This window comes from Sorex fumeus, unplaced genomic scaffold (assembly GCF_029834395.1).
Source record: "Sorex fumeus unplaced genomic scaffold, SorFum_2.1 ptg000131l, whole genome shotgun sequence".
Lineage (NCBI taxonomy): Eukaryota > Metazoa > Chordata > Mammalia > Eulipotyphla > Soricidae > Sorex > Sorex fumeus.
Genome location: NW_026606188.1, coordinates 18,240,291 through 18,259,760, shown reverse-complemented (window position 1 = coordinate 18,259,760; position 19,470 = coordinate 18,240,291). Strand labels below are relative to the sequence as shown.

The following is a 19,470-nucleotide window of genomic DNA, read 5'->3' as shown; positions in this document are numbered from 1 at the left end:
AGCTGACCCTGCCCACACTAGCTCAGCACTGCCTGGATGAATAGGAAAAGCCTCTGGGAGCCAGTGGGTGGGTGATAAGTCTCTGCTGTGTGTACACATGCGCGCACACACATGTACTGGCACATATACAGAAATTGCATGCATGCATGCACACATGCCTGGTGCCTGTCTCTGTGGCTCCTTCTTCTCTTCCACCACGGAAGGCACCTGTGGGAGAGCAGATTCCCATAGCAAGGCCATGGGAAAGCCCTGCCAGGTCAAGCAGGTGCAGGTGGCCCAGTTTCCCACGGCCTGCCGTTTGCAGCGCTGCCCTGGGATGCTTCCTAGGAGCTGCTCCGAGCTGACCCTGGCCCACCCCCAGCATTTTCAGAGGGGCTTTCTCTCGAGGGGAAGAGTCCGACCCACCCTTGCTTCTGCTGGAGGCTCTGCGCTGTCTGGCTGGGTCCCACACTGCCCTCTTCCCAAGCTGGTGTGTGTTTCCAGTTCCTGGACCGAGCTGCAAACCCTTTGGAATTTCCTGGTTGGACATTCCTTGTTATGCAAATGAGTGACTTCTGAACAGCTGGAGGTGGGGGTTGGCCCCTAGACTAACAGAGACGTAGAGAGCAAGGCCTTGACCTCGGACACTCTCAGTGCCCCTCACACTGACCTGACGCGCTTGGGGAGCCTGGCCAGCGAAGCCCAGAGGAGCTTCCTGCATGGCACCTGGACTGAGTGGTCAGGGCAGAGATGAGCATCAACTCCAGCTGGACTTAGCTCTCCAGGGTCATCACTGTCATGGGAGGAGAAGCTGCACAGGGCTGTGGGTGGGCCTCCTGAGCACACGGCCAGACCCTCGGGGACACCAGGGGGACTTGGGGCTGGTGTCTGGAGTGAGTCTCCACAGAGATCTCCACTGGGGTGATGCACGGGGCTGAGCCGGACAGGGAGTCAGGTCCCCGAGGGCAGCTGAGTTCCCTGCAGGCTTGTTCTGTGTTCCTTCCATGCTCACTTGCAAGCTGCCACAGTAACATGCCCGAAGAGCCCATGGGGACCCTGCTGGTTGGAGTGGCCACAGTGCTCAGCTAAGCCCTGCCACACGCAAAGGTCCCCACTCGCTCCTGACTCCCGCCCTATGGCTTGGGAGCAGTGACTCAGAATCACCCTGCTTCTTCATTCTCTGCCTTCCTCCCTCTTCCTTCCTTCTTTCCTTCCTTCCTTCCTTCCTTCCTTCCTTCCTTCCTTCCTTCCTTCGGGCCACACCCTGTGGTGCTCAGGAATTACTTCTGGCTCTGTTCAGGGATTACTCCTGGTGGTACTCAGGGGAACATATGGGGATCAAACCTGGGCCAGCCGCGTGCACCTTCCAGCTGTATGACTGCTCCAGGAGTCACCTGCCTCATCTCACCTCTGCCCTGCCTCTCCTCTTTCTGGGGAAACGTGGGGCAGCAGCAGCTGGGTCCTGGCAGTGGCTTCTTGAGTGGTCATCTCTCCCATCTGGGTCCCTGCGGCACTGCAGCAAGACTGGTCGTCAGGATTTGTTCCAGACACCTGTTCCCCTTCTCACTGCTGCAGGACCCCCTGATTCTGGCCAGGCCAAATATTGTATGATGGAGTCAGTGTTATCTTGGCCTGGAAAGATTTTTTTGGCGAAACAAAAGTTCCTTTTGCTAGGAAAAGTAAGGTCAGAGGAATCTGTTGTACCTTTGGTTTGCGGTCGCCCAAGCAATGCCAGGGCCCTGGAGGCACCTCTGGACCCCAGAAGTGGTGTGAAAGAGTAGAAACTCCGGGAGCCTGCCTGCTGTTTCAGTGCGGGGGTCTGAGACACACCCTGCCTGCAGGAGGAGATGGCCGAGCTGAAGGCCCAGCTATACCTGCTGGAGAAGGAGAAGAAGGCCCTGGAGCTGCGGCTGAGCACACGGGAGGCGCAGGAGCAGGCCTACCTGGCACACATCGAGCACCTGAAGGCAGAGGTGGAGGAGCAGAAGGAACAGCATGCACACAGCAGCAGCAGAGATCAACCCGGCCAGGTGGGTCAGGGGGCTCCTGCCCGCCCTCATGCGCCACCAGGCCACGGTCACTCTAGAGAGCCTCTGGATGATGGTCCATGGCCTGTCCCTGCTGCTCCCTCAGGGCTGCCACACAGGACTGTGGTGGAAGCAGGTCACATCCTCGTCTGAACTGTGACTCCAGGTGTCACATGGCAGCTGCCACTCTGAGCGGGTGTCCTCCGTGGTGCACTTCTGTGTCCACAGGTCTCAGCATCCTGAGCCCACGGAGGCATTGTCCTTGGGACAGCATATCAGCCCACCGGGAATTAAAGTGTTGGGGGGAGCAGGCCCCAGGCCAGCAAGCACCCCTTGCCCAGGCCAAGACCCACACCTGGTGTCCACATGGCCTCTCCCTTGGGCCATGCCTGACCACTCTAAGCATGCATGCTGTGTGCGAGGTGGATTCTGGCTCTCAGCCAAGGCAGGGAGAACTTGCTGTGCCATGGCCGAAACTGACTCCCACACCTCTAGGGCCCCGGCAGCACAGCGCGGCACCTGCGCCTGCTGAGGAGTGAGCAGGACCGTGCTGCCCAGCTGGGCCCTTGCTGTGGTTCATTTCGAGGGTCCGGGGGGTGCAGCGGGCAGCCCGAGGGACAGTAGTGGGAGACATGAGCACGCTACATGGTCCTGGCAGTGTTCTGAGTGTTGCTTCAGGTCAGTTTGGTCTGTTCTGAGCTAGCTGCAAGGCCCAAGGTCAGCTCTAGGACATCTACTCTTGCTCTCCAGGGTCAGTGTCTGTCTGTGTCACTTAGAAAATTCCCTGCAGCAACTTTCCTGAGTCCCAAACCTCATGGCACCAGAATGCAAATGTGGAGGTTTGTACAGCTTTGTAGGAGTGAGAGCGAACCTAGTGCAGAGAGCCAGGGCAGAGTGTGAGGAAGGAGAGCAGCAGGCACCCGAGCAGGGGACAAAGGAGGTACGAGGGATGGACATGGGGCCTGCAGAGGCGGGCTGGCCACGGGGCAGGGACATGTGCCAGCTCTGGGACCCCAGCACCTCCAGGATGGGACAGTGTGGCCAAATCGGGCACCTGGCTCAGGGAGGTGGGGCGTCCTGCCTCCCTCCCCGACCTCCAGATTTCTGCTGTGCCTCGGCATGTGTTAGCCGTCATTCGGGCACTGTTTGAGGACAGAATTCCTTTGCTGCAGGGGTCCTCGGGGTGTGGTGAGGCCAGTTAGTGAACTGTGCACACCTAGCATTTGTTTTCACTGAGATCAGGTGGATTTTGTTTACATTTGAGTGAGAAGTTACATGAGCATGCCTTGTGTTGTTCAGATCATGTGGAATCTGGTCTTCAAAGAGTCGATCTATTTACTGCTTCAGTGGAATCTCCATCCTGGCCATTCATTGGCCGTATTTGGTGGTAGTGGTGGCACGCAGTCTTAGAGCAGTGCAGGCTGGACATTGGGCATCCCAGGGCCTTGGGGTCCGTGGGCTTAGCCAGTGGAGAGCCTTAGTGCAAATACAGAGAGCAGAGACAGGAACAAGTGAGGCTATGTTCTAGTAACACTTTACTTATGGAAATCCCAATGTATAATTCCAAAATTATACAATGTACGTAAAGGTAAAGGTAAAGGCCCTCCCGTCAATTTGCTCCAGTGGGCCCAGTAACATCTCCATTGGAGACTTTGTTGTTACTGTGTTTGGCATATGGAATACGTCACCTCACGGGGAGCTTGCCAGGCTCTGCCGTGCGGGGGCGAGATACTCTCGGTAGCTTGCCTCGCTCTCCGAGAGGGGCGGAGGATACAATGTAGTCTTTGTAAAAATATACAGTGTAGTCTTCCCATGTGTTTCTTGATTTTCAAACAGAAAATGCTTAGCCTATGGATCCTGTAGAAAGAGGTCCAAGGTTTGGACCCAGACATCCTCTATTTGCTTTGTTTGGGGTCACACTGGCAATGCTCAGGAGTCACCCCTGGTTCTGCAGTCAGGATTCACTTCAGGTGGTGCTTGGCAGACCATATGGGGTGCCAGGGAAGCACCCATTGTTCTAGCTCGCCAGCCCCCTCGACCACCCTCCTATGGCCATTGGGTGAGTTCTGGGGCAGTCCCGGTGCCTGGGTGTGGCCCTGAGCCCTGTAGCACCACCATATGCTCCTCTGCAGTGCTGGGCACCAGCCCTCAGGCGCAGGACAGAGCCTCTGGGGAGCCCTCCCCCCCCCCCATCAAAAAAGACCACTTCCCTGCAGATAACAGCCTGAGTGCCAGATCTTTCTCCAGCTATGATAGGTTCTTGCAAGCGATTGATTCATGACTGATGCCACACATGTTTGCAGATGTGAGCAAAGCAGGCCCTGTGCTTATGGCTGCAGGTCACCCGGGAGGCAGCAGGGGGTGCTGGCTCTCCTGAGACCTGGCAGCAGGGGCTGGTTGATGCACAGAGCAGAAGTGAGGACAGGCAGAGGGCAGGAGCTGCCACAGTGGGTGACGTTTCTGTCTGGGCACTGAGGGACTGTGCACCCAGCGCTGGGCTCCTCACCCTGCAGGTAGGGCTTTCTGCAACTGCCCATGGCCTCTCCTCCTCTCGGGTCCCAGGGGTGACCACCCCCAGTTTGTCTGCTGAGCAAATCAGCCACAAACCCCACGGCTGGTTGGGGCCACACTCAGCCAGGAGGTGCTGGGGTGGAGAAAGTCCCCCCGGCAGTTTTCCCATGAAGACCCTGGTTGCCCTGCCCCAGAGCCCCACTGCTTGGTGCAGAGACTTGATGTGGTTGAGTGTCAGGAGTTTGGCGGTGCAGCTTAGTGAGCTGGTGTCCAGCTCCGAGCTGGCGGGTGCTCTGCTTCTGTCCCTCGAGAGCCTCTTCCCCACAGAGCTGTGGTGGTGGGAACAAGCCTCTGCTCCCTGCAGAGCAGAGCGCCCTCCAGCCAGGCTGCCCTGGGGGCGGCAGGAGGGCCAAGCGCCCCTGCCTCACTGCAGCCCAGCCCAGCGCTGACAGGCCTGTTTGCTATTCCAGGACTGTCCTGATGTGGCCACCCTCCCGCCGCCCCTGGCAGAGCTGCGGACCACATGCGGCGACGGTGAGCTGGCCGCCGAGCTCACGGGTGCTGTCCGCAGGTAAGTGCCCGTATGAGTGCCCCCACCGGCCCCCAGGGACCGCCTGGCCATGTGCAGTGCTCGGAAGACCAGCCAGGCCCCAGGTGGTTCTGGACGCCTCCTTGCTCCTTGTTTCTGCTGCTGAGGGGTTTTGAGCACACGGGGGGGAGGGGGGGAGTCTCTGCGTGGCCTGTGGCCACCTGGCTCCACACGTTGGCACTGCCACCCCCAGCTCTGCCTCCTGTTGCTTCCTACTCCAGAGTCTTCCCTTCCCCTCCTGGTCTAGAAAGGGACCTCAAAGGCACACTGAAAGTATACCTTCAGTTTCACTCTAGTAACCAGATATAGTATTTAAATAGGCGAAATCCAGGGCCAGAGCAATGGTACAGTGGGTAGGGCATTTGCCTTGCCTGCGGCTGACCAAGTTGTTCAATCCCTGGCATCTTATGTGACCACCTTCCAGCCCCCTGCCAGCATTACCAGGAGTGATTCCTGAACACAGAGCCCAGAGTAACCCCTGAGCATCACCATGTGCGGAGAGGTGAACATTGCTTTGATGCTCCCGCTAGAGCAAAGTGGTCACTGGCTGCAGGCTGCTGCTTCCAGCTCCTCCTCTGCCTCATCAAGTTTCAAAACCTAGTGTCACATTTCACATCCTAGGGCCAGGGGTCCAGCAAGTGCAGGTCCCTCTCTGACCCCTGCACCCCTCCCTGCCCCTCCTGCCCCTCATCCTGAGCAGCCCCCTCCCCCTCCTGGCTCAGGAGCCTGTGCACTCTTCTGCAGAGCTCTTCGTCCCCTCGAGCAGCTGCGCCTCCATTCTCGTCTGTCCAGCTGACGTGCTGGCTGCCAGTTTCGTGCCTAAGCCTCTTTTCTCTTCCTGAGGATATTTACTGTCCTTATTCTAAAACTTTATTTTTTCTGTAGCAAAACTCTGTCCCCCCCCGCCCCCCCCCATGCAAACCTTCTGTGAGTGGGGTTTCCAGGTCTGTCTGGTTTTCTGGTGCGCCAGCTTACCCTCCAGGCCCTCTTACTCCTGTCCGCTGGCCAGCCCTGATGGCCACATGCCCACCTGTCTCTGCAGGACTTTCCTGTGGAGCTTGAGCCGCCTTTCCACGGGACAGTTGCCCATGATGTGCCATCCAGGGAGTCCGCCCTGCTTCCTAATATGCTTGAAGCTCCTGTTTGCTTGCTTCACCCGCGGTCCTCCAGCTGGGGCATGTGGTTCTTGTTTTATGAACTCCAGTTTGCTGTTGCCCTACCAGGAGCCCCCCACCACCCTCAACCATTCACTCCTGTCATTCCTGTGGGTCTTTTCTCTTTGAGCTTGAACAGCCAGTGCCACTGGCAATGTGATCACACTGAAATTGCTTTACCTGAGGCAGCAAAAAAGAAACTTAAGCAAGTGCCCCAACAGAATCCAAATGACAGGACGCAGGACCATGGCAGTAGCAGGAGGCAAGATCTGCTGGAAGCTCAGCCCCTGGTTTTTCAAATCCCAAATCGCAAAGGTCTCCCCTCACACGAGTAGCCCGCAGGCCTGCTGACCAGACAGTGGTGATTGCATTTGTTCTGTCATCCACAGTGGGTTTCCACTAGCCAGACCTCAGCAGTTCAGCATGGATTTCTAATAGAGACCCTACAGAGAAAGACCCCACGGAGCACTGGGGAGAAGAGAAACACACAGGCCTGCTATGAATGTAGCATAGGGTGTAGATGATCATTTTCGAGGCTATATACAGACACCTGGGATTTGGGGATCTTTTTTTTTTTCCTCAATAAAACCAATCCATTCTTTGAAGGTCAAGAATCAAGCCAGTTGAGGGAAGTTTGGTGGCCTCTTCCTGAACTATTTCTCTCTGGAAAACGATGCTTCCAGATATCAGAGTCACGGACCAGGCATTGCAGTGAAGAGAGAAACTGGGTGGGGCAGGGGGAGAACCAACCACCCCACCTTGCCAACCGCTCCCCGTCTCCAACTGGGCAGCAGCTTCCACTGAGCTCGGGCCCACCCACCCCTGCACCTCATTGGCCTCGGCCTTCCTTGGGAAGAAGCAAACAGGACTGCGTCACTAACTGCAGTCACTTAGGCGCCCGCCTCTGCCCTGCTGCCACCACCACCCCCCCCCCCTTTTGCAAGGACACTTTCTGCAGTCTTTTGGCTCCAGCTTTGCCACCATTCGCACCCGCTGGCTCAGGTCGGTGTTGGTGCACGCGAGGAGACTTGGCCTCGGGCACCTCTCTGGCTCACGGCCCACCTTCCCCAAACATGAACTGTAAAGGACAGACAGGGAAGGGCTGGAAGTGCTTCTCCTGGGCATTGAGTGGCATTGGTGCTGCTGCCCCGGAGCGGTGAGCTCAGAGTTCCATCTCCATGGTCAGGGCAGAATTCCCAGCGGCCACATGGGAAGGCTTTGGGGGTTCTGGAGGGATGGAAACACCACCCCTGTGTGCCAGACCCCCTGCATCTCTCTCTCCCTGGGGATGTGAGGCTACATGGTACAGTCTGGGGCATTTTCTGTTCATTATTTGGAGGAGACAGGTTTTCAGGGAGGCAGTGATAAATTGTGTGTTTGGAGAATTCAGTAAGTTTAGTAGCATCTGTCCAAGCAGATGCTGAGTGAATCAGTGACAGCAGACCAGGCTCTGTGGGCATGTTCAGGCTCAGGCAAACATCAGGAGGCCTGGGGAGACCTGACTGGGGGTCCCACCTGCACAGAAGGAGGGTCCCTTTGTGCATCAAGGTCTTCCCATCCTGATGAAGCTGTACCCCTCCCAAGACCTGCTCAGATCTGACCAAGTTGCTCGCCCCTTTCAAAGTGGCCAGAAAAAACAGGTGACAGAGTTTCTGCTGTTGTATTTGTGGTGCGCTTTAAAACAGATGCCCCAAATGTGTTTGGCCCTGCCAGTCCCTTCTCAGGAAAAAACAAAAGCGAAAAACTACTTAGGGTGTACTGGGAATCCTTCTGGGAGAGCAAACAGAAGCTCCCACTCCAGGTGCACCCACTGCTGCCCCAGTCCTGAGCTGCTCAGTCCCCTCCCCCCCCCCCCACACACCCCTTGGGAAGGGCCACACCCTGTGCTAAGGATTTCAGAAGGCACTGCTTTACGAAGTTGGCACTGGCCAGTTAATGGTAACGGCCGGGCAGTGGAACTTGTGCTGAGAACTTCCGCATGCTGGTGGGTTGTGATCTCTCGGTTCACCACGGGGACCCTGTAAGGCAGCTATCTGCTGAGCCCCAGGCCCACAGGGCCTTCCAGTAAAGTCTGGTGCTTTACTCCCAGTAAAGCCAGGGTTGCTCTGCCATTGCCTGGGTAACAGGATTTCTTCATTTCTGTCATCCCAGTGCTCAAAGGGCAGGATACCCAGGATGACCTAAAGGCTGAGTGAGGGAGTATCCCCTCACATTGGGGCAGGCATTGCAGGTACACATGAGAACACTGCAGATATGCGTGGGAAAGCCTGAGCCAAAAAGCATGGGCTGGAGCATCCCATCACCACCTTGCTCCTGCATCTGGCAAAATGCAGCTGCACCCAGCCCTCTCTGCCTGCAGACTGCCTTCTCCGGAGAGCTCTCATCCTCAGTCCCATGGGCTGGCCCTCCAGCAGGGGTATCACGAGCCCCCCTGGGCCCAGCACCCCCCAGCAGCTCGCTCAGACCCCTGGGCTCCCCCAGGGTCAGTATGTGGCCATCTAAGAACATTCCCCCAACTCCACGACTGTGAGGCCGCCGCGGTACCCCCCTGGGAGAGGGCAGGATCACTGTCCAGCCACAGTCCCTGCCCACAGCTGGATTTCTAGATGCAGATTGTGGAGATGTCCAGAGAAAAAAATAACTAAGGTGATAGGATCCAGCACTGTTGTGTAGCTGAGTTTTTTCCCCCCCAAACATTAAATACAGATTTCAGCACTAATATACAGGAAACAAAACAGTAAGGTGTTTGTCACCCTAATGTTTGTTTTGGTCGTGGTGAGAGCGGGCTTCTCTGAAGAGGTGACAGGTAGGCTGGGATCAGTGTTGATGGGGGAGCAGTGCTTTGAGTGCGGCACTGGGGAACAGTGCAGGTCAGCCCAGCCCCCGCCTCCCAGCGGGACCCCAAAGGTTTCTCCAGGCCAGGCGGGGTGACAGGGAAGCATGCCTAGTGCCCTGTGGAGATGGGAGCAGAGGACAGAGGGCGGCGGAGGCTGTGGCCATGGTAGCTGCCCTAACCCAGGCCAGTCTGCAGGCAGCTCTGCCACCCTCGCTCACCTGGCTGTTCTCAGGAAAGTCCGAGGGGGTGGAGAGCATTGACAGGGAAGGATGGACATGACCTGCGGGCCGAGCTGCCCTGGGCAGATGGACCACAGCAGCAGAGGGTAGGTAGCGTGCACCGGTCCCAGAATGCCAAGCAGCTAGGCTACAGGGTACACAGCAGTGAGAGGATGGGCCTGTCACCAGGAGTGGACACTGGGGCCGGTGCTGCAGGACAGAGGCCTCAGCCCCCTCCAAAGCAGCGTGGACAGTTCTCCTGTGCATCATTGCCGGACCTGGCCCAGGCAGCTGACATGCGCTCTGTGCTAGGGCCTCCGGCAGCTGGGTGCCTGGCTCCACCATTGAGCCCTGGGTGTCCCCTCCCCACCCGCTCACCATGGCTACCCACCTTTTCCTTCAGGGACACTACAGCCGTCCTTCCACACTACGACGCAGGGCTCTTTGGGCACTCAGCCTGGCCAACTGTCCAGCACCCAATTGCAGTGCAGGTCAGCCCTCAACTCCACAACTCTGCCACTCCTGAAAATGGTGGTAACTTTCACCAACCTCAGGGGCCAGAGAGATAGTACAGTGGGATAGTTTGTCTTGCCCACAGACAACCCAAGTTTGATTCCCAGTACTCCATTGGTTCCCCAAGCCCTGCCAGAGTGATCCCTGAGCACCACTGGGTGTGGCCCAAAAGCCAAAAATTAACCCCCGAGTCAGAGAGGGCTGGAGCATGGGCCTTGAGAGGTGTCAGGTTCAATCCCCAGAGACCACCCGGTGTGATCCTGATACCATGAGAGCCACCAGATATGACCGTGATACTGCCGGGAGACCACTAGGTGTGACCCTGGTGGCCCCCCAGCACCACTGACCTGAGCCCCTGTCAGGCCTCCACAGCTGGGCCAAGTGCTGCCCAGAGTGCTTCAGAGACCCCCAGGAGTCCTGAGGAGTGAAGGGAACGCAGAGCAAGCCCCTATGGGCTAGATTCCCTGTGTACCCATCTGCGGGACCTCGTTCTGGCCTTTGGAGAGGAATTGGCCTCAGTGGTCCTGGGGACAGCACTTACTTAGATCTTTTACATTCTTTTTGTATTGAGTCTCAAATTCAATTTCTTTTTGAATTAACCGTTTTTAAATTTTTTTGTTAACATTTTTAATAGGTACTGTGATTTCCAGTACTGTTTGTTACACCTTTTACACACACAGCAGTCCAGCTCCACACCGTCACCACAGTGCCCCTCCCTCCACCATTATCCAGGAACCCCCAAATACTGGCCACCCTCCTTAGTCACTCATTTCTACAGAAAAAAATCTCCATTTCCAATCAGTGCTTTTGGCCATTTGTTGTTCCCTTTCTGTTTTTTATTGCGGACATGGTGATATCTACATGCATTAAAAAGTCTGAATAAAGCTAAACTACTGGCATTCCACAAAGTTGTAAATTTTGCTAATAATAAGTTGCTAAAAATACCTCTTCAAAGGCTTTGTAATATACATTATAAAAATTAATAGTCTGGAAAATTCTATGCTAATACATTTTGAAGTTTACAGAAAATGGATTACTCCTACAGAGTAAGGGGAAAGTTAAAAAATAATTTAAAGAGAAATCTTAATAGGCCTATGGAAAGATGAAAGTTTTTTAATCCTCAAAAGATACTGGTGATTGGAAAATGTTGTATTATCAGAGCCAGAGAGATAGTACAGTGGGTAAGGACTTGGACTTGGCCAACTCATTTTGATCCCTGGCATCCCATATGGTCCCACAAGCACTGCCAGCAGTGATCCCTGAGCTCAGAGCCAGGAGTCAGCCCTGAGCATCACTAGGTGTGATCCAAAAACTAAAAGAAAGTCTTTTGAACCCAGTCTCCTCAGCGTGGGGCCTTCCTCTCTGCCCACACCCCCAGCTCCGTGGCCTCCATTCCACCTCAGCTGCTCACGGCCCCCCTGGTCTCCTTCACAGAGAGAAGAAATTAAAAGCCAGAGTTCAAGAGCTGGTCAGCGCCTTGGAGAGACTGACCAAGAGCAGTGAGATTCGACACCAGCAGTCAGCAGAGTTCGTCACAGACCTCAAGAGAGCCAACAGGTACCAAGGGTGCTGGCACTCCGGCACACAGCCTACCAGCCTGTCCTACTTCACAGGCCTGGCCTTACCACACACAAGTTAGTTTGTTTGCCAAGTGAGAATGGCAACGGCAATATCTTTGATTTGCACATTAATATCCTCCAGAATACTTTAGTAAACAATGTAAGACAGCTGTCTCAAGCTTCTATATTTTTCTCCCTCTCACCTAAAAATATAAAACCAAGATAGTGTTTTTTTTAAAATATTTCTTTCTTTTACAAACAGCTGGGCTGAAGCGATAGCACAGCAGTAGGGCGTTTGCCTTGCACACGGCTGACCCGGCTGACTCAGGTTCGAGTCCTCCGCCCCTCTTAGAGAGCCTGGCAAGCTACCGAGAGTATCTCACCTGCACGGCAGAGCCTGACAAGCTCCCCGTGACGTATTGGATATGCCAAACACAGTAACAACAAGTCTCACAATGGAGATGTTACTGGGCCCGCTCGAGCAAATCAATGAACAACGGGAGGACAATGCTGCAGTGCTACAAATAGCCATAAATTCACTACCTGCAAATGGCATTTTCACTTGTTAAAAGTGGTGGGTGGCACTGTTTTGAACATTTTACAAATCTCTTTTGATGTCTGGTTTCTTGAAAAACATCTAGACTGTCAGTCTGTGACAGGAAGTACATCTAGTGCTCTGAAGCAGATGGTGAAATCCGCCTCCTCGCCTGTAGCCGGGAAAGGGCACCCACTCTGTGTCTGCGCAGACATGCAGAGGGACTGGGTGTGGCTCCAGGCACAGGGACCACCCTTCCTCCCAGCTCTCAGTCAGAGCTGCACCAGGCAGGCTCACATAGGCTGTGTGGCCCTTAAGAACAAACATGCTTCTGTAACTTGTTCCTGTGGCAAGCAGCCTTGGGAACAAATAGACCGACTGTTTACACTTAAAAATCAGAACTCTGGCCTCCAGCTCTTGCCTTCTTGCCTGGCTTGCTGGGCTAAGCCCCTGTAAAGTGTGAGAGGTCGAGTTAATGAAGGCTAAACCAGTAGATGAACCGTGTGGATCTTAGGTCTGTCAGCAGCCCTGAGGACATTACTCTGGTTCCCACACATGCCAGGGATGCACCTGCCCGCCCGGCACTCTTGTCCTGGCCCTGAGTTTAAGGTCTTCCCTGCAGAGGAGTGCAGTCAGCCGTCTTCTGCAGGTCCCCTGGGGTCTGAGTATACATGAGATGGGGACTGTGTTTGTCTCTGGATGAATTTTCATTCTTGTTTCCCCCATTCCTACAAAGCAACCTAGTGGCTGCCTATGAGAAAGCCAAGAAGAAGCATCAGAACAAACTGAAGAAGCTGGAGTCTCAGATGATGGCCATGGTGGAGAGACATGAGAGCCAGGTGAGGGTCCTCAAGCAAAGGATCTCCCTGCTGGAGGAGGAGCACGCGAGGCCGCAGGCCAATGAGACATCACTGTGACTCCAAAGAAGGACCTGGCGGGGACAGCAGGCAGGCCAGCTCCCTGCCCCGTGCATGACTCGGCACCTCCAGCCTCTGCGTCCTGCACTCGCCCGGCCCACTCTTTCAGAGGGACATTAGTGGAATCCTGGGCCCTGACAATTTCCCATGCTCTTCCGTAGACAATTGCGACAGTCGCATTTCTCTGCTTTGCTCCTTCCGTGGGGAAACGGACTCAGGGGTAGGGAGGGGAGGGTATCCAGCCTGCAGAGAGCTGTTGGCACAGCCCACAGGCTCTGGCTTCCCAGCCTCATGCCTGATGAGGCTGTAGGTTGGTTTGGCACAGTGGGTTTGTTTCCCACATCCTGTTGAGGTTCCACACAGGGCAATTTGAGGCCATGTCTGAACACCCCCACAACACTCCTGGTAGGCTCTTGAGGCTTTCCCCTCTTCAGCCTGAGAGTCCTGTTAATACATGTAGAGTTATCACAGGTTTCTTCCTGAGCAGATTTATTGTACTTCCCCCCTACTCCAGGGGACAAAATTCTTGTTCCATGTGAAATCTGAGCTCAGCTACCAGAGGATCTATGGGCTCTGGAGCTGCCTGTTTCTCCAGGAGCAGGACTGTCAGGACACTGAGCAGGTGTGAACACCCTGCAGGGTGACCCTCCCTAGAGCCTGCTCCTTGAACCCTCAGTTCGAGGCTCGACTTCTGCCATACAAAGGCAGAGTGAGGGAAAGGCTGTTAAAGCCTCTTACTCCTCAGGGGGTCATGTACGGTGCTTCAAAGAGTTTATTTCTGGCAAAATGCTAACAGCACACACCCAGGACCAAAGTACCACCTTCATTCCTGAAGGTCTTCCTGTTTAAATTCATTACTCTTTCTCTGCTTTCACTATCTGATGCCCTCACTTTCTTTCCACCCTTCTGTGGCTGCCCTAAGTCTTCCGGTCCTTGTAGCACCCCTGTATTTGAAAGACCCACTTGCTATTTCTCTTTTGTGCTTGGAGATTGACCCACAGTCTGCTGTGGAAAATATGTTCCCTGCCACCATAGCTCACAGTTTTGCAGATGTCCATGAGCCAAAGGTGTGCTTTCAGAATGCATGACACGAGTTCCTCAGTGAAATGTGACAGTCACCTCCCACCAGCCCATCTGGAAGGGAAGAATAATTCTATCCCAAAGCAAAATCACCTTTATTTCTCAAGTCTTCAATGAGGTTGTCCATAGACTAAAAGTCAAAGCCAATGGTATCAGTCTGCAAGTGCCAGTGTTGTATGCTTTAATCACTGTCCAAATGCCCACGAGCTTCTGTTTCTGGATGAATCTAAACAAAGAGGCTTCTTTTAAGCAATTAAAAAAAAAATTTTTTTTATTCCTCAGATAAAAAAATTTGTCACCTTATGACAAATCGCAAGGTAAATATTTTGGGCTGTGGTGGGGGAAGCGTCAGCCAACAGCTCATGTTCCCAGCTGCCCTGAGAAGTCTCCTCGGTTGGCACGCTGGGCGCACAGAACAATATCGGCAGTTGGCTTCTCTCGCCTGGGCACCCCTTCTCATTCTCACCAACAATGAAATGTGCAGCGAGCACAGGAATAGACTCCAGGGCTGCCATCCTTGCTCCAGGTTGAAACAGAGAATCCACTCTTCATGAACCATAAATCCTCCAGCCCCGGGTGGCCATGGCACCTCCTAACAGCCCCTCTTACTGCCAGCCTCATCTGGCCTCATTTTCAACCCAAAGTGTTACTGCAGCATAACACTTTTAAAATGTATTAATGGGTGAAAACAACCTTCCCAGTAAAATGGTTACTTTTCTAAATACAGAGAATGAAGGTTATTCATTTCTTTCCTATTTTTCATATACTTCCTTAAGACGAACCACAAGGCAAAGGTGACCCAGCAGGCATTATTTATGTTCACTGTAAGGCTGATGAAACTGCTGATTTAAGTAAAATTATTGCAATCTCTGCATGGATAATTTTTTATTTTAGTAGCCTATTTTTTTTCTCAGATTAGGAGCTGGTGTATATTGACATCCCTTTCAGGGCTACATAATGATGCTGACTCAAGTTTGCTTGAGGTTAAACACATCCAGAATTTCATATTTTTCATTGTTTTCATTTCAAGTGGTTACTCCATCCAGGCAGTCACCTTCTGAATTGTCTTTGATTCTTAGAGAAATAGGAATGATGAACCCATTTAATAGTTCCCTGAAGGTTCACTTCCCTCTGCAGTGTTGTGACAGAAAATCTAAAGCAAAAGAGATTAGTGTGTGTGTGGCAGGAATCTGAGATTCCAAACCCATGGTAACCAGCTACCAAGCTGCTGTGGCCTCCAAGGTGCCTCTTTCCCTTTGAGATAACTTCCCTTGGAGAGAGGTTATTCCTAATAACAATGTGATCAGTTGTCCATACAGGCAGAATTACTGTTCCATAGGCACTCATCTTCTGGCCTTTTAGGTTTCTGAAGTTAATACACATCCTACAGAAAAACTGAAGTATTCAGTTAATCATGATTACTGAATTCTCTGTCAAGATGCATGGACTTGTTAACACCTACCTCAGAGCCACTTTTATAGGAATGTTTGAGAACTTAAAATAGGATCCTTGACACCGCTGCTCCAGAAAGGGAGGGCAATACCATTTTCTTTGGAAAAAATGTTAGAATCATGACTGAATTTTACTATTCTAAGGAAAACCTCAAACTATATAAATCCTCATAATTGCTTATTCCCTTCTGCATGGGAACTGATTCTGTTGGCTCAGAAAAGTTATTCTGCAATTACTTTTTAATTCTATCAGTTCATTTTCTTAACTTGGAGCTCTCAAAATTTGGGATATCTTGCACATGTTTTAAGTGACATGATGAGAAAGACATCAGGACTACAGAAAATTCTTTAAACAACTTCTAAAAGTCATAAAGCTCCAGAGACCTTTAACCCATTTGCAGATGCACAGCTGGAAGTATGTCTCATCCGTCTAGGAATGGAACTATTTAAAGTGAAATAAAGATCACACGAAGTTCATAGCTGTACCACCCACTTCTAGGTACAGCAAACATAGCTACACTTAGCAAGTTTATTTTGGTTTGTTTTGTTTAAGGGAGGCTACACCCGGTGGTACTCAGGGACACAGAGAACCAGATGGGATGCTAGGCATCGAACTCAGACTGGCCCCATGCAAGGCAGGCAGTACACGCTGTACTGTGTCTACAACCTCTACAGTTAGACAGTTTTTAGAGGACAAAAGGAGAGGTCAAAGGGAAAAAATTCTTTGAAATGCCTGCACTGAATTTAATTAGTGCAGTTATAGGATTACCAAGAAATTTTGGGGAAGCAGGTGAGCAAAATTAGTATTTTGTTGGTGTTTTTTTTTTGTAGGACATGATTATAAAAGAGCTTCTGTAAACTATAATAAGTTATTTTTCTACTTGTCCAATTTCCAAAATGGCCTATTTAACAAGAAATGATACAATCAAATGATACAGGGGGCTGCCGTGGTGTTCAGAAGCTGGGGAGCACTTTACAGGAGCCTAACTTGTTACTGACAAACTAGGCTATGGTTGCATACAGCCCTGGCTGAAGCCCATTAAAGCCTGATAGAGCTCACTGAAGCCTCATGTCTATAGGACAGGTTAGTTAACTCTGAACCTTCTGTTTCACAGACTCACAAAATCCCTTTCCACATTTGTACCAAGACCTATGCCTTAGGCTTCGAGCCACTAACATTTACAAGTAAAACTAGAATTACCAATGAATCTGATGCTACAGCTTCAATGAGAGGGCAATGAAGTTACCAACAAGCAGAAAGAGTGAGGGCCCAACAGCACGGCCAGTGGGGAGGAGAGCATCACATTGCCTCTGGTGAGGCTCAGCACTCACTGGTGGGGACTAACCATGTCCTGGCAGTGGTTCTACAGGCTTCCCCACAGTCAGGGAGCAGCCTCTCAGTTCCTAAGACTCAGAAACGGCAGCAGCAGAACACACACTTTCCCTGTTACACTGATCACCTGCTTCATTGGTTACTCTACTGTTTACTTTTGCACTTACTGCAAATCAAGTCCATGTGGGAAATGTTCTGTTTGTGGAATTCCTAGTAGTCATGTATAGTGCTCCATGTACCATCTGCCAAATGAACGAGGACCCCTAATCTTACCTCTCGGCTGGGACCTACTGCAAAGGTGATAAAAACATGCCCACTCTTTTTCGGTTTTCAGACATTCCATCAAGACTTCTTTGCATGTGATTTTAAGTTTTCTATTATTTGAAAGTGTTCTTTTAAACCACTTGAATTATTAGAAAAATCTGCTTGAATGTACTATGTTATAAAGAACATGTGATTTAAGTTTCATCTGTCATTACTGTTCTACTATTTGTACCGCAAGTCTCATTTTAAAGTAGCCAGTAAACACTGTACTATACTTTGTAATTTTTTAATTCTTGTATACTTAAATGTTTCCAGATGCCTATTAGTTTTAGCTGCTGTAAAATTTCCACTTTGTGTTATTTGATATAGAATTGTTTTAAAGGAGACTCCATTTATTTATACAGAGACATTTATAATATTTTACAAACGTTCTTATATTCTGAATAAACATTTCTAATTCCATGACGTACTTTGTGTCAACCAAAGGATAAAGTTATCTTTACGATTTGTGTGACTTACAAGTAACTGTCAGGCCTGTGAGCTTCACATTAAATTGAAGAGTCTCGGTCGTGTAAAGACCTGGTCAGATCATGTCAGCACAGCCAACAAACACCTCATTCTCACTCATCTCTCTTCGTCTATGCAATATTGTGACTCATCAGGAAAAGGGTATATTTGGTCATGCAGATGACAAGAAAGTGGATAGTTATGTACACATATATTTCTGTCACTGTCACTGTCCTCCCATTGTTCATCTATTTGCTTGAGTGGGCCCAGTAACATTGTGAGACTTGTTACTATGTTTGACGTATCGAATATGTGTCACAGGTCGCTTGCCAGGCTTTGCCGTGCAGGCAAGATACTCTCGATAGCTTTCCAGGCTCTCCAAGAGGGGACATATATTTCTACCTGTATGTATAGTTTTGTGAGGTTTGAGCTGAATCTAGATTATGTAGATGGGTCTTTATTCAGTCCAAGGCTTGTGGAAGCTCTGAACATGTTCCTCAACCCTTACTCTGTGTCGTTTCACTCTCCTGCTTTTGACTGCAGTGAGTTAAATACGTGGGTTTCCTGAGTTCTGAAAGCCATTCAGTTTAAACCCAAGGAGGTGTCCATTCATATGCTATTCATAACAAGCAATACAAAATAAACTGTCTAGCATTGCCTTTTCAGCAGATTTGAGTGGTGGTGGGACTCGTGTCAAAATACTGAATGTAATTAAAGTACAGAGTATTATGGAAATTGTCCACCACACATACAAGGGGAGATTTGGGATTTGGGGGGGGGGATACTGGGGACTTTGGTGGTGGAAAATGTGCACTGGTGAAGGGATTGGTGTTTGTATAACCAAAACTCAAACATGAAAGCTTTGTAACTGTATCTCACGGTGATTCAATTTTTAAAAAAGGCAAGCTAAATCTCACAACCAAACTTCTACAAAAAGATGGCACAAAACACCATGATTATTATCTCCACGTCAATAAGTCACAGAGTGGTAAGTTGGATTAGGAAATTGAATCTGATCTTCTGGTACCTACAAGAAACACATTTTGATAGTAAAGACAGACACAAAGGTTGAATGGTTGGAATCTTGCCGTGTGTGTGTGTGTGTGTGTGTGTGTGTGTGTGTGTGTGTGTGTGTGTGTGTGTGTGTTGGAGTGGGGGGATTAGAACAGAGAAGGCACCATGACAGTGATACTTGGAAATGATCACTCTGGACAAGAACTAAGTGCTGAAAGGTCAAGTAATATAGTGTGTTTGTGTGTGTACATGATAACCTTTCAGTATGTATTGAAACCACAGTGCTTAGAGAGAAAGAGGGAGACGAGGTGGGAGGGAGAGAGAGAGAGTGTGTGTCATAGAGGCAGGCTAGAGGGGGAGCAGGAGGAGGAAAATGGGGATATTACTGCTAGATAATGTACAGTGGTGACTTGGAATGTTTTATGACTGAAACCAAATTGTGAGTAATTTTGTAACTCTATCTCAGAGTGATTAAATAAAAAATGGTTTGTGCCATTGGCCAAGCAAGTGGAAACAGAGATAAACAAATGGAACTACCTTAAACTGAGAAGCTTCTGCACCTCAAAAGATACAGTGACCAGGATACAAAGACAGTCTACAGAATGGGAAAGGATATTCGCACAATATCCATTTGATAAGGGGTTGATATCAAGGATTTACAAGGCAGTAGTTGAACTCCATAAGAAAACATCCAACCCCATCAGAAAATGGGGCAATAAAATGAACAGAAACTTTCTCAAAGAAGAGATCTGAATGGCAAAAAGGCACATGAGAAAATGCTCTACATCATTAATCATCAGGGAGATGTAGATCAAAACAACAACGAGATATCATCTTACACCACAGAGACTGGCCCACATCCAAAAGAACAAAAGCAACCAGTGTTGGCATGGATGTGGGGAGAAAGGGACTCTTCTTCACTGCTGGTGGGAATGCCGACTGGTTCAGCCCTTTTGGAAAACACTATGGACGATTCTCAAAAA

At 50.9% G+C, this 19,470-nt stretch overlaps 1 protein-coding gene across 1 annotated transcript in view; it reads left to right on the top strand.

Annotated features, from left to right (window-relative positions):
• MCC (MCC regulator of WNT signaling pathway) overlaps positions 1-13,044 on the top strand; it is a 275,994-nt gene extending 262,950 nt beyond the window's left edge. The window contains exons 14-17 of the mRNA XM_056139034.1: positions 1,821-2,009; positions 4,988-5,088; positions 11,262-11,384; positions 12,658-13,044. Coding sequence (XP_055995009.1) covers positions 1,821-2,009; positions 4,988-5,088; positions 11,262-11,384; positions 12,658-12,838 — 594 coding nt within the window. The 3' untranslated portion in view covers positions 12,839-13,044. The remainder of the gene's footprint in view (positions 1-1,820; positions 2,010-4,987; positions 5,089-11,261; positions 11,385-12,657) is intronic.
• Positions 13,045-19,470: the final 6,426 nt, after the last annotated feature.